The following is a 16049-nucleotide window of genomic DNA, read 5'->3' as shown; positions in this document are numbered from 1 at the left end:
AAGTATTAAAAAGTATGAAATCGATAATAAAACAAATTCGAAATTCAAAACTCAGGCTACCATGTGCCCATGCTCGGGTTGAGGATCACGTTATTCGAAATTTGATGGCTGTAGGTACCGCAGTACTTTAGCAATGCGAGAAACAGGCTTACATTCATGAACATTCTCCTTTATTTAATTTCTTTCAAAACAATACAAGGCGATAATTTTTGGTGGCAAGAATTTGGAAAGTGATTCAGTCTTTCAGAGTGATTCAACGCAAAATCCCGTTTCGATACTAATAGCCCTTCTGAGATAATGCTCCTTTAACCTAATTTGAAAAGTAATTTTATCTCTAATTCTTAATAACATTTTATAAGCAGTGTTATATTATTCTATGGGTATAATAAATGTGTTTTTTATGCTATATAACATATCAACTGCAAAATTTGTAACTTTATTTTCTGTGTAGTTTACCGTCTAGATTAAAAATAACAATAATACATGGATTACAATTTTTCTACATATTCCTTTTTTCTACGGGTATGATTTCTACAATAAGGAACGTTTTAATATTTCGATACATTCCTATTTCACATTTAAACATTTTGTTTTAAAAAACTATATAAATTTACGGTTTAAAAATTGTACGTTTGAGAAAAGAAATACAGAAACAAATCCTGGAATTTTTAAACAGCTTGAATAGGCGTTTATTGTTTTCAGGCGGTTATCGTATCTTCGCATAGCGATTTTTTAAAATTTATTTATTTATTTTATTTTATTTTTATTTATTTATTTATTTTTCGAGCCTCATATGTAAATGATTCAGTAAAATAACTGTACAGCTGCTATATTTTCAATAATAATTTTTTTTATTTTTATTATTAAATAAATGCATAAGCGTTCACATAAATTTACCAATCAGAATTATTTTTTCAGTAAATTTAAAATCAAAGAAAATTTTTTGGCAATTTAGCTTTAAGCAACTCAGTTTAAATATAAAATTTCCTTTTCTATACCTTTAATTTCTAGGAGATTAATTCTTAAACTAAAAGGCCTGGTATTTTAGGGTACCCCTTGGCGATTTTTGGATACCGAATTTGTGCTATTCTTCGACTTGCTCTTTTGGTTTGCGTAACGGAGATTTTTGCACGAAAAATTGCCACTACATAAAGCCGAAATAACAAGACAAATAATTGCATAAACTCTATCCATGTTACACATCGACCTATTTTCACTTAAAAAAAAAATCCCAGAATTGCACAAAAAATTGACATTGCGCACTCCCTTGACTTTATCCACATACACATCGACCTATTTTCACTTCAAAAAACATCAGAGAATTGCACAAACTAGGTTTAGTGCACTCCCTTGAGTTTGTCCATGTACACATCGATATATTTTCACTTAAAAAAGTCAAAGGAGCACCCAATTCTACAGTAGAGGCAAACAAAAAAATATATAATCTTAATAAACTACATTTTAAACCAAACAATAAAATAACACAAAAAAGGATTATGCATTTAAGCATTACACAAAGCAAATATCCACTTACCTCTGTGGCACACAAAATTGCTTAACAGTATCCAAAAACTTCCTAAAATTATCTGAACTAGAATCCGTATATCGGCGTCGCCACATAAATTCACAAAAATAAGAGTCAAAAGTATCCTACGTATTCCGGACTGTCCCGAAAATGGCTACTAAGTAAACCTTCATTTATTTACACACCAGTCAATTAATGCACTTTCCCCTTTCGTTCCAAATCGTACAGAAACTTCAAATTAATCTTACTACATTCAGCCATTCTACCGTCTAAACAATGAAATAAGCAATATTTCCACACACACCACAAAAGCCTTTACAAAACATCCCATGATTCAAAATTTCCCGGAATAATGCAAACGATTACGTCATAGTAGGGTTTCCATAACATTCAACTACTCATAAATGAAACGACTTGGCAATAAACGGAACAACAACTTGGCGATAATACAAGGGGTACCGTAAAGTCAACTCTAACCAAAGGCCTATTGTATCTACTTAAAATTTTCCAAATGTTAAATTAAAATGTGCACCACCAGGATAACATCGCAATCTCTTTTATGATTTTTATATATTTTAACTTTTTGAAACTTTAATGATAAATTCTTCGAAGTGTTAGATTAATAATGTGAAGTTTTTTCAAACTGCAATTTTATTTTTAACTGAAATAGTTTTCAAGCATTTTATTCAACAGTGAAAGTATAATTTTATGGATCTGCAAGAGCAGATTTTTTTTAATTAAATACAGAAATGATATATATATATATTCCTAGCAATTTTTTAATGGTATAGTCTCCTTTGATGTATAACAGAGGATGTTATTTAAAATTTACGTTTCCAGAAATTGAATTTTTACTTACTTACAATTTACTTAGTTAAATTTGTAAAATAATTTCCTAGGAAATAAATGAAAATGAAGATAATGGTATGTGTCAGAGTTTTTAAATGTTGGTAGTATATTAATAGTATAATTCTGAAGTTTTCACATATAAAAATTTTTGTAATGATTTTCTTTTACACCTACCTGTACCTTTTTGGAAATAACTGTTTAAAGATACTGAACACAAATATTGTTTTCTCTATGTAATTTTTTTTTGAGTTGTACACTCCAACTGAAGAACAATCCAGCTTTTATAAATAATTGAATTATCCTTTCTCTTTTCTTACTGTTTTCCAGATCTTAAAGCTGAACTAATTCAAATTAAACTTCTCTTTATTTTGATAGCCAATTTGCCAATTTTGCCATCAAAATTACTGATATCCAAAAAGGAGATATCTGTGGATAAAATCAAGTTACAGTATCATACTATGGAAAAACCCAAAGAAAGCTCTGCTAGTACCGTCCAAAAAGCATTCCATGGAATTTATTTGATGATATTGTTACTTCACTTCCAGCAACTTGCTAAAAGAATTCTGTAAGAATTCTTGTAGGTGAATAAAGTAATTCTATGAATATATCTGCACCACTGTATGTTACAGAACTGTTAAATTATTACTTTTACATTGCTTTTTTATGTTTCATTGTTGTCGACAAAGCCAGCATGTATAATTAGCATGTTATGTCATAATAAAATTTTGCACACCTCTATAGAATTAAAAGGATTACAGCAAAAATTTACACATTTTATCATATGTAGCTTAATGCAAAACAGCAGGTATTAATGAACTTAAATTTTGTTTATTGTTACTGACTACAAAAGTACATCTTTGTTTCTTAATCTCTAGTTTGTTATTTGGCTAACAAATACATTTGTTTGCTTATGATTTTTTTATTCTACTACTTTGGCTTTTTTTTTTTTTTTTTTTTTTATGTATACAAAATGCTTGCAAAAGATGGCTACAGGCTTTATCTCATACATATGGATCTAATAACATCTTTATTTTAAAAAGAATTTCTTAAAATAAAGCAAGAATTGTCAACACTGTGGGTGAAAAGATTGTGTAAAAATAAAATTTTATCTCTTTGTATTATTCTTGTACAGTAAAAATTTCCATCTGAAAAATATTCATTACTTTAGTGAATTAAAAATAAAAAGTTACACGTAAAATTAAGATAGATATCTGAGAATGAACTTTCTGAGTCAGGTAAAGGATCAAATAAATATCATTTTAATAAACTTAGGAAGTAGCTACAAAATAAAAACTGTTTTGGCAATTAATGGCTTCAGATTGGGCCGAACAGCATACATTACTAAATGCAGCTGGCTTCTTAAATTTTCATATTAAGTGGATCTTCATAATTTTTCATATAAATGTATTGAACATATTCTTTTTCACAATTATTTTACTGAGTGGAAATATTGGTCTGTGAGAACTGCATAAAAATTTACAAAAAATATATTTTTATAGAATTCACCAAGTATTCACTGATTTTAAAAATAAAATTATTTAAGAAACTTCATGATTAGATGTGTATTTATTTTGAATCAATATGAAAGGAGGTAAAGCCCAGAGCCACTTTTCTCAAAAACCACCTTTTTTTTTTTTTTTTTTTTTCAGGAATATATTGCATTTCAGATTTGAAATATTATATGCAAGTGAAGTTTTCCTAAATACTTATACAGTACTCATAATTATGTAAACTAATTATGAAATAGGGGAATAAAAATGTTTGACAAACATACAATTGTAATGATTTATTCAGCTTTAAGTTAGAGAAAATTCCAAAAGTCTGCTTCAAAGTGTATAGTAAATAGATAATGTTAAAGATTAAATGTACACTGCTCAAAAAAAAAAAAAAAAAAGAAAGAAAAAAAAAGAAAAAAGGACTACTATATCTCCCGTTCTACTGGGCCGATTGACAAAATTCAAACTGCGTTCTTCATGTCTCGAAAGCGCGACTTAGGATATATATTAGATTTATATATAGCACTATTCTAACATAGGTATTTTGACACAAAATCGGACTTTTTCTGAAATAACATACCAATTTTTTTCCATATTTCGATTCTGCGACTCAAATTACGCCTAAATATGAAATTTTGTAAAATTTGGAGCGAAATTTACGGAGAAATTCACAAATTTATGTTGGCACTTTTTTGTCAGTTTGCGCCAAGATCACTTGGCGAACTTCTTAATATATGGCAACCTAGTTTCCTTTCCCGTGAGAGAAAAAAAGTCACCATCGTTCCTTTTTTCCAAATTAATATTCTTTAGATTATATTTTTAATTATAACTTATTATTTTAAGTAATTTTTTCTTTTTCGAATTTCATTTTAATTGTTTAAGTTGCATGGTTTTTTTTCGAATAACTGTTTTAAAAATTTCTACTTACCTATTCGAACTGCGTAAATAAAGGCGCAGCGTTAATTTTTTTTCAAATAGTTTTCTTTATATATATATATTTTGTCATAATTATTATTTTAGGTAATTTTTAAATTCTTAACTTTTAGTTTAATTGTTTGTGTTGCATTGTCTCTTCAGATAATTGTTTTAAAATTTTCTATTTATTCCTTCGAATTGAGCATTTTAAATATATTTATTAATATAAATTTTCCAGAATTTGATTTTATTTATTTGAATTGCGTTTCTTTCGGAGGAATACTTTGTAACCCAAACTACGATGCGTTTGAAAACTGTATATATTAAAACAGAAAATACAGTAAAGCACAGTTAACACGCCTTTCAATGTTCCGTTCAGAAAAGATATATATAAATAAGAGAGACATTTAACTTAGGATTGCGACATTTTAACTTAGGATGACTTGCATACACTGCTTTAAACAGTTTTATCATTGTGCCCATTACTTTACACAATTTTATCCTACATGTGGCTTCTTAAATGTTATTCATATTTTAGTCAAATATTTTATTTTTGAAATCGTAAGAATCAAATATCATAAGATTAAAAAGTTTTAAATTTAAAAAAAATATAAATACTAAATTTTACCGTAAAATTTATTTTTTCATCTCTTTTTCTTCAGGCATTCTACTTTATTCATGCTCTTTTTCTTTAGGCATTCCGCAAGTATATTAAAAAGCATCCAAATTTTCGAAATATCTTGATATTTCTGACAATCATTTTAAATAAAGTTATTGACTTCCATTTCACAAAGGCCCCAAAACGGCCGAGCGGTAAAGTCGCTGAACACTGGTAGTTCACTCCGGGGTTCGAATCCCGGTAGACGGGCTGATTGCATGGACGTTTTCGTGGATTTTCTCATGTATAACGTGTATGCCAGCTGGTTTCCCTTAGAAAGTTCTTCACAAAGGCATCCTTCCTTTTAGGCGGATAGCCCTGCTTTGCCGTAACTTAATAATCCAGTTCCAATCCATTTCATCAGTATTTAAGTCAGAGCCTTTATTAATCTTTAGAGGTTAGCATTTTGAAAGTATTAGATGAACGGAAATGCTGGTTTCATAAAGAGGTTTTGGTTTATTTAATTATGGCAAAGCACACTAGGGCTATCTGCCTAAGGGGAGGGATGCCTTCGTGGAGAACTTTCTAAGGGAAACTGGTTCATGTACACGTTGCACATGGGAAAAACCAAGAAAACGCCTATACAGCCAACGCGTTCGCGGGATTCGAACATCGGACCAAACTACCAGTCTAAAAACGAACCATATAGTCTAAAACCAGTCGCTCTTCACTTTAATGTGCAATGATATCGTTTTTGTCTTTTCTGTTAACATGAGCTGAATTGATGGTATTTGCTGGGGTACACGTCCAAGTGTTTTCTCTTTGAACACCTAAATTCTTTAAAGTATCCTGAAAGTATATTCAAAAGCGTCTAACTTTTTGAAACATCTTTTGGGGGGAAGAGTTCAAAAACTCGCCACCAGGGGAAAAATGGCACTGTATGCGATATTGTTACATGAAATAAGACATGAAAATATCGGTTTAAAATGTGTTTAATCGTTTTCGAAACGTGTTACAAAGCATGTTCAAAGTAGCCTCCAGCATTTTCCGAAAGCAAGTTAATCCTGTTACCACATTCTCAACAGCAGCTCTTAGCATATGAGGAGGAATGTTACGGACATGTCGGTGTATCACATTTTTTCATTTCTGCCAAATTGTTTAGATTATCACCATAAACAGTGCTTTTGAGATAACCCCATAGCTAAAATTCACAGAGGTTGAGGTCCTGGTGGGAAGATGGGAAGTGTCGGCCTCTAAGACGTTCATTCATGAAATGTTGCCTAAGTAGCTGTGCGACACATCTGAGGTGGGGCCCAGCCCTGCATAAAAATCCTAGTATCTAAAATGCCACGTTACTGCAATTCATGTATCACGAAACATTTTAACATTGACTCTAAGTGAGCTGCAATCACAGTGGTCCAGCTATCGACTGCTCTTCAGAGAAAAATAGTTCAGTTATGAAACTAGCTGTCGTTCAACACTAAACGGTGTGGAATGACTGCTATGCAATCGAATGCAGTAGGCGAATGCAATGGAACTAGATAGATAAGATGAGGGATTTCTTCGGCCTAAATCGATTAAAAGCGTTTTGAATCAGTATCTTCATGTTTTAGGGCCGAATTCAGGCTTCAAAAATTACAAATTAGCGATCTGTAAGAAAACGATTTCCAGATTGTACGCACTTGTGCGAGTGATTTGCGATCTCACATTTGTTGTGTAGCGAATTTAATTTAATTAAGTGATTCATAAAAATGAAAATTTTAAGTTGTAATTATTCAAAATTTGAGCTACACAAGTTTGGTTATATTCTTTTTGGGCCTATTAATTCTAGTGTAATATATTTTGGCTTTCCGAGTTTACGCGAACTGCGTCTTCAATCTTGTACACGCGAACAATGGATAAGTATTTTTGTTTCTGCGTAATAAACTCAGTTTTTCATGTCAAAAATTAATTTGATTTCTTAGTATTTAATATCATTAGTTGCAGAAAAATTAGCTCTTTAATTTGGCATAACTTTCATTTTTCTAACTTTAATTGCATTTCAGTTATGAGCTTTAATTAGTAGATTTTTCTTCGTTTCGCTTGTGATTTAGTTAAAGTGGGATGAAATGCCTTCTTTCCGGTTGAAAAGTCACTTTTCGAGAGTTTTCAGCGTTCTTTCGTTGGGACCCTTGCAGGGTTGTTGAAATTCCTAATCTCCCCCGGTCGCAGGTGGCAGTTATTTGGCGAGGGTTTGGCGACTTAGATTTTCCGTTGAGGTTTCAAAATAGTGGTTTTGGCGAGTTTGATAACATGAGGGTATGCTGTGGTTGCAACTATTTCAACTTTCGGCGAAAAAATGGGTTGCGCCAACTTGGCAGTCCGGCGCTCTCCTTTTAACGGGTTGTTTTAGGGGACGAGCTGACTTTTTCACACTTTTGCACTTTCTACATACCATCTGATGCTGTCTCGTTGGCAGCAGAATTTCATCTTGGAAAATGCATTTTTCCGTCTTTGGAGCTACGGGCCTCTTGCCCTGGAGTTGTGAACGAGGAACTTAGTTGCACGAATTATGACCTCGACTAAATTATAGGCTCCTCATATCCGTGCCTTAATATGTAAGTTACTCAAAGATAATTAAAATAGGAAAAGCGAAGAAGAGTGATGCCTAGTTCTAGTGCCGTTAAGAAGAAATTTCAGCCTCTCCTCCATGAATAGTTTCCATCTGCTTCAACCTTCCTAATCTTTAAGAATTAATTGCCGCCATCAAGAGTCTTCTGCATCGCTAGTGATGCCTAGTTCTAGTGCTGTTAAGAAGAAATTTCAGTCTCTCCTCCATGAATAGTTTCCATCTGCTTCAACCTTCCTAATCTTTAAGAATTAATTGCCGCCATCCAGAGTCTTCTGCATCGCTAGCTCCGGTGTCCCACGACAAAAATGCTAACTTCAATATTGGATTGGATTTGACTTTTTTTGAAAACTATCAACCCACGAACTCTTCTCATTTTCTACTACGCTCAGCAGCCGTCCTCCTTGGCATCTTGATAATTTTTAAATATGTGGGCATTCCTCCTCCTCATGTTCATCTGCAGCTTGTATTCCATCAGATAAGATTTTTTTATTTGTTTTCTTTTATTTGTTGGTCTGATATTTAAAAAAAAAAAAAAAAAACGAAAAAAGGTTATAGTAGTTAATTCTTATAATAAAGTTTTATAGACATTTCTAATAAGTAATTCTAACAACTAAAATAGTTAATAGTGATTGAAACAGCTTAATTAGTTGAATTAAAAATTTTGTAGTTGAGTAAACTAACCTAATTCTAATGAAATCATTTTGTTGTCCATTAAAGTAAATTATTAGATTGGCCAAAGGAAATATATCATTATTTAAATTAGTTAATTGAAACTGTGAATGTAAATTAGTCAGATTGGTTAAGGAAATTTATTCTTCATTAAATTATTTAATTGAACTTGTGAATTCCTTCTTGGTGAAGATTGATTGGTAAAGGTGTCATTAGTGAGCTTCTGTGCTCCTCTTAGGGATTAAATTGCTTGTAGGATGTAATAGCCTGATTTAATTAACATATTACCCGGTTAAATCATTCTTTTGAAAATAGAAAGTTACTATGTGCAATAACCAGAATTACATTGGTACTGATTACTCTGTGTGAAATGTTTTTTTTTTGGAATGTATAACTTGTTAATTATTATTTTTTTTTCTCCCCGGGGAGGGTATTGTTAATTTATCCAAAATTTTATCTAATCATATTTATCTGAATGTAATAGCAATAATAGTTTGATATTATTGAGTCTAAGATAGAAGTAATATTACTCTGTAGAGGTATGCATTTTGTTGAAAGCAATATTTTACAGTTCAGCTTGAATCAGATTTGCTTACTAAGTTAATTCTGCACTGTGTAATAATCAATATGTTAACAGTACTGATTGAATATTAATTGCTTACAAATTACTGGACTAAGTAACTCTTAAAAATTTTAATAAATAGGCTCACTTTTCTAGATCAGTCAATGTTTATTTATTTCTTTTTGTGTGTGTGCTCAATGATTTTCACCCGTCTCATTCTCAAATTGATTTCAGGGTTAATCCGAAAACACAACGCAAATGTACAGGGCTTATTGATATTAATATATTACTGTTAAACAATTTAAGTGTTTTGTCAACAGTAGGTACCAGACTTTAGGAAACATAACATTATTGGTAGTGATGATTTCGACATAACAAATGGTGCCGTGACGCCGCGACTGGTAGACCACTGTATGTAAATGTGTATTTTTGAATTATGTATTGAATATCTATTTTATGTATGCTTATACTGTGTTTTGAGTAGAGCTGAATTTTTATGTTTGCGTTTACCTAGCTCTCTGACTCACCTTTTACTTAATTTAAAGTAATGTATGGTAATGGAATTTTTCTGAATTCCTTGTGTTAACTGCAATATTTTTTTAATTGTTTGATTTGGTTAGTTCATTTTTTGTGAATTATTTTTTAATGTCAGAACAATTGTTTGTTTTAATTTAACAGTGAAGTTTTTTTAAGTTCGTAAATGGTGTTAATGGATTAGGGAATTTGTAGAACAGACTTGGATTAGAAATATTGATTTTATTTAGAGTAATTGAGTTGCTTTCTTAACTTTAAGGCGCGTTAGTTTTGTAAAGTTGCGAGGGACCAGTGATAGTCTGTTTAGAAATTTGACTGATTTTTTTTTTTTAGATTTTAGGGAAATGTTTAGATTATCAGCTTGAGTGAAGTTGTTTAGCTTTTTGTGTGTTCAATTATTCTGTGGTTGTGGTTTGGCTTAATGAGTTGTACAAGTAGTAATTGAGATTCCACCTAATTTCTGAGTTTTGTAGTTTGATGATTAGTGATTATTTTTGGTGAAAAATGGTTAAAGAGTAGAAGTGTAGTGTTTTAAGAGAATTTTGAATTGAGAGTTATGAGAATTTTGTGGCAATTTGTTTTGTGAGAATTAAGTGTGACAAGGTAGAATATTGTTGTGTTGTGAAATTTATGAAATTAGGATAATTACTCTTCTATACTCATTGTGTAGGTGTTCAGGTTGTTTAAATGCTGGTCTGGTGAGGAAATTAATAGTGAGTTGTGTAATATTGTTTTTAACTCTGAGTTAAATTGTTAATGAGTAATCTATTTGATTTTTTTTTTTAGTTTTTATTTTTTGTCACTGGATTTCTGTTCTTGATGGAATTTGTTGCAAAATTATGGTTTTAATTCTAATTCGGTATTTGAGTTTTGTGCTGGTTTGGATCATTGGTGTGAAATGAGAATGAATACTTATACGGGAGACTTCAGGTTGCTGGAGCAGGTTTTGTGTGAATTTGACATTATGAGTTTTTTTTTTTCATTAGTATTATGCTATGCATTTTCAGTTTATTGCCATTGTTTTAAACTCACAAGACTTCTTGTTGCTTTTATACTTGGGTAGAGACACTGCCAGGTTTCAGTGTGGATTTTTACTTGGAGCTTAGTGTACGCATTTGCGGAGTTATTGATTTTGAGTTGAGTTTGAGTTTATTTTGGAGATTTTGAGTTTTAAAACACTTCCTCCTTGTTTGAGATATTCACATTTATTCCTTGCAGGTATTTTTCGGTAGTCTATTTGGTTGATTTTTTTTTTTTTTTTTTTTTGTTTATGCTAACGTCTGCATCTCACAATTGCAGAGCATGCACTTTTGTCCTGAACAGACTGCTGTCTCATTTTCTAAATTGGGGTTTTGTATGTTTCATTTTGTTTGCTTACTTTAGGCGTTTTTGTATAGATGTTGCTCAATACTGCATTTTCTCAAATCAGTGCACATTCCCTAAACAGCTTTTGCAGACAGATTTTATGTTTCATACAGTTTGAATTTTAAGGGTATTTTGAACACCTTTTTGTTATTTTGAGATTTTTATATGTGTTCTTCAACTTGCTTCGGTTCGGTCTTGACGTAGTCCTGGTGACAAATTTTTGTCTAGAATTATTTTTTCTCGATAATTGATTCATTATTGAGTTTTGATTCCTTACATTTGTCTTGAATTTTCTTTGGCTCTTTGAAGAATTTTTTTTTTAAGTTCCGGGTTTATTTAATTGGTTTTCACTCTGTTGGTGGTATGCGCATGTTAAGAGTTTTCTTAGTTTCGGTTTTAGTGCGCGACTCCATAGTGGTTTGCGTTTAGGAATTTATTCGGCTGGTCCGAACTTTCATTTCCTGTTTCAAGTTAAGTTTTCAAATTTTTTTTTTGCCTAATGTTTCTAGTTACGCGCTAGACGTTTTTTGGTTTAGATTTTGGTCAAGTTACTGAATTCCGTTTCTGGAGCTTCTCTCTGCGTGTTTGTACTTCCTTTCAGTTTAGAGGTTATTTCTGATAAACTTTTCTGGTTCTTGTTGTTTGCTTCTGTTGATTAGGATACAAAAAGCTTGTATTTATTTACTCACTAGTTGTTTGGTTGTTTCTGGTCATGAGCATTGTGTTACCAAATTAGTAATTAAAGGTATCAGTGACACTTCACTCTTGCTGTCTTTGTAGCCACAAAATGAATTGTATTTAAATGTTTTAGTTGAATTTTATTTTTCGTTGGTTTAAGTGTAGGTAAATTTTTAATAGTTGTGTGTACTTATCACTGTTCTCCGTGACTACTTCCAGGTGTGTAATAATATTCTGCTATTGTACATAATCTTTCTGTAATTATTAAGTCGTGTGTAGAAAAATTTTGTTTCTCAAAATTTTTCTTTTTCCGTACCGTGGGGGAATTGTTATGGAAAATTCTTATGTATTTTTTGTTGTGTATAATTATTGCGTATTATTTTACTGTGCATAATGTATTCTTAGTTATTATATTATTTTTTGTGTTTAATGAATTTGTATTGAGCTTATTTTAAATTAATGTTTAATATTTAATATTGTTAAACTTTACGGCAAAACTCCCTTAAGTTTGGCTGAATATGTGTTACAGTTAAAAGGGCGCGGTAGTATTTCCGTTTCTCACGCGTAGGCGTCTTTGGAGGTTAGAGGTCACTGTCCAGCTGCATTTTCCCCTTTTTTCGCGGGGGTTGAAAACACGTGTTTTTCTCGTTCAGAGGCGAATAGTTCTAAGGGGCGGCAATTTTTTTGACAGAGTTATAGGTTGGAAACATTCTTCTGTTGCGTGGGAAAGAAAGGGTCTGTCTTCTTGTAGAGAGTTCTGAATTTCTGAGAATTTCAGTGGCGATTTATGACCTTTCTTTTAATTGGCGAAAGGGAGTCCTAGTTTTCGTAAGATTGGCTAAATTTTTTAATTTTAGTGTTGTTTGAACCAATAGTAATTTTGAGGCGTTTCTTGGTGTGGGTAAACCGAGGTTTCTTAAGCCGTTGCACGGAAGGCAGGGAATCTTTTTTTTGGACTTGAAAAAAAAAGGCGATTTTTAGAGAAGACTTTGAAGAGGTTTTTTGGAGCCTTAGGGGTTTGCTACTTTGACGGCGGCCCCTACGGGGCCGGCCGCAGTCAGTGAGGTGCTGAGATGGTGCGGAGGAAAACGCGGCGGTTCTGCCGTGGTCGACCGCGGTATACAGTTAAGTTTTTATCTCCGAGATTTCTGGGTACGGAGGGTGACGGCGGCAATTCTTGCGGCCTATTATTTTCAATTTCGTCGCTGAGATCTCTTTTTCCCTTTTGTGGAACAGTCTGAACTGCTCGTTCGTGCTGGAGTATCTATTTTGCTTTAGAAAAGGTGGAAATATGGAAAGTCGTCATCGCCTGAGGTCTGCTTTGGTCTTTTGTCTCCAGTTTCGACCTCCTTCTCTTATCTACAGTGGAACTTCGAAAACGGGAAGTTGATTGAGTGAAAGTGCTGCTTAACAGAGGAATTTGAAAACTTTAAACTGGAACTATGAAAAGGCTCCGGTTCCGGAAAACAACGATGAAGATTTGGAAGTTATTGTTTCGGGATTTGAAATTTAGATCGGGGCAGCTCCCTGAGTCTCTCAAAGGTGGCACGCCGATTTCGTGAGTGACTTTTTAATTATCATTGGTGTTTTATTTTGATGCATTATCCTTTTAAATTTGGAAATGTTTAATACTAAAGAGTTGTCATGTTAAGTAGATAAAAATTGAATACTTTGCCAAATGTCTAGCTGAGAAAGTAAATTTTTTTTTAATGTTTAATAGTCAGAAGTTAATTGAACTAGTTGGAGGAAGTGAATCTTTGTTTTGGTGTTTAAGTGCTATGTTCAATATGTTTTATTCTAAATTAGTTTTTTTTTAAATGAATTTAACCTCTTATGAGTTCCTGCTTAAAATGATTAAGAACTGTGACGTGTTTCACTATGATTTTTGTATTAATGGATTAATGTTAAATATGAGATTGATATGGAAAAAAAAACTATGAGTAACTTTAAAAGATTTTGTAGGGGTAGTCTGGCCAGCTATCTTAAGTTATAATGTGTGGGAATTTTCAATAAATGTGTTTATTATCTTTAATATTGTATGTTTTTTTTGTGTGTATTAATTGTGGTCTACTGTAGGTCACCCATGTGATCCTAACGGAAACATGGTTTTTCAACCGAACCTGGGTAATTATATTGCGGTAATAGAAAAATTAATTTTAGTGTTGGAGGCTATGCGATCTGTTTACAGAATTTATTTTGATTATGTTGAGTAAACTTCTTAATTGTGACATTGTATCTTTCCCCGGTGTTTTGAAGAGTTCTGTGTGATATTTGAAATGTTCAAGGTTTAAGCTTATCTCTAGATTTAAGATTCAAATTTATGTGTTTTCAGGTTGGAGATATAAATTAGTTTTCATTTAGTGAGAGATAACCTGTTGTGGATGTGCATAATTAATCGTGATTCTACCAAAACACCAGGGAGGATATCTTTCTTTGATGACTTTAAGATTTAAAAGTTTTGATTACTAAGTACAAAGTTTAGAGTTTAGTAGTTTAGTTTTTAGATTAGTAGTTAGTTTTTTTTTTCATTTTGTCGCGGCAACAGATTAGTCAATTTGAGAAGTTCAAAGTTAAATGTAGATTAGTAATTTTTTTTTTTCTACGTAACACATTTTCTAATCGCTAATTCGTGGTTTTCACGGACGAATTTCTCACTTACACGGATGGCGCACTCCACGTTTATCGAATTTAACGCCTTTAAATGGTAATTTGCTTACTTCAAAATTTCTTAAGGGTATACAACATATTAAACCCGTGTAACAAAAGGTTAAGTTAGATTCCGACCCATATTTCGTTTAAAAATATTGCATACAGCGCCATTTCCCTCCTGGTGGTAAGGTTGGCTGTTTCTAAATTTAGATGGTCATTCCTTAATTAAATAGCCCACCAGCGGCCGAGCGGTAAAGACGCTGAGCACTGGTAGTTCGGTCTGAAGTTCGAATCCCGCGAACGGGCTGGCTGTATGGGCGTTTTCGTGGTTTTCCCCATGTGTAACGTGTATACGAGCCAGTTTACCTTAGAAAGTCCTCCACGAAGTCATCCCTCCCATTAGGCAGATAGCCCTCATGTGCTTTGCCATAATTAAATAATCCAATCCAATCCTTAATTAAATATAATTGATTTGTAACTTCTACTAGAGCTGACAGTAAAAATTGAAGTGCAAATAAATAATATCGTGTGCAATCTTGATTAATATAAAATTAAAACTTTTGCATAGAAAATATTTGCATTCACAGAAAGTTTTTTGAAATATTTGCAATTACTTTATAAGAAGGATTTATTAATAACCGTAATAATTACTTATTATATTACTGATGATTAGGATTCAGTTCTTGACAATTACATTCTAAATTAGAATTTTAAGGATATATTGAAAATACGCTACGCACAAAAATACATTTTAGGATATAAAATGAGTTGATATTTTATGTTTTAAAACTTCTTAAATTCATTTAATAAACATCGTATCCTCGTTGTTAATTGAATCCAGAATGTTGTGTGTCGTTTATATAATTATTCTTACTTGTCCACAGAAGCTACTGACTTATCCAGCCATTAAGTAGCTGCAGATCATTTCTACATAACCATTGAACTTCCACTAATTCAGTCTCTAGAGGGTTGTATGTTTATATCATAATTTGACTTATATAAATGATTATTCTAAACCTTATGTTTCTATAAAAATATACTGTGCTTTAAAAATATGGATGATAGTATCTGCCGCTCTTTCAGTCACTTCAAAAGCAACAGTTTGTTTAGAAATAAATTATGCAGTTAATGTCATAAAATATTTTCATAAAATTCAAATAAACATTAAACGAAAATTCTCAGTTTTAGACAATTCGATTTAAACGAAGCAAAGTAGCAGACGATAAAACGCCGAAGGTAAAAATTTACTCTTAGAAAAATGTACTCTTATTTTTTTTTTTTTTTTTAAAGGAAGAAAGAGAGAAATTAAAAAACATTGTTAAAATTTGAATAATATCTATAATTTAAAAAAATAGCTTTTTATATAGTATTAATAAATATTTATTATGCCTTATTGAGGGAAAAAATTTCATATAATTAATTCTCCGTAAAATTTTACTTAAAATTTAAGGTTAAAAATAGCTGTGGCAATTCAGTGTAACAAAAATCCATAGACCACATTTGGCGTTATTATCGCTCAAAAAAAAAGGTGCCAAATTTCAAAACACGAAAATATGTAAATTCGTGTATATCTTAGAAAATTTTGAATAAAAAAGTCT

The 16049-nt window shown here is 31.8% G+C and overlaps 1 protein-coding gene across 1 annotated transcript in view; it reads left to right on the top strand.

Annotated features, from left to right (window-relative positions):
* Window positions 1-13834, top strand: part of LOC118196333 (uncharacterized) — a 168303-nt gene extending 154469 nt beyond the window's left edge. The window contains exon 7 of the mRNA XM_035367766.2: window positions 2750-13834. Within this exon, the coding sequence (XP_035223657.1) occupies window positions 2750-2943 (194 nt within the window). The 3' untranslated portion in view covers window positions 2944-13834. The remainder of the gene's footprint in view (window positions 1-2749) is intronic.
* Window positions 13835-16049: the final 2215 nt, after the last annotated feature.

Source organism: Stegodyphus dumicola, chromosome 5 (genome assembly GCF_044657685.1).
Source record: "Stegodyphus dumicola isolate Sdum_Otavi_A_Nest chromosome 5, ASM4465768v1".
NCBI classification, from domain to species: domain Eukaryota; kingdom Metazoa; phylum Arthropoda; class Arachnida; order Araneae; family Eresidae; genus Stegodyphus; species Stegodyphus dumicola.
Note: the sequence above shows the minus strand (reverse complement) of the source record. Positions and strands in the feature narration are given on the sequence as shown.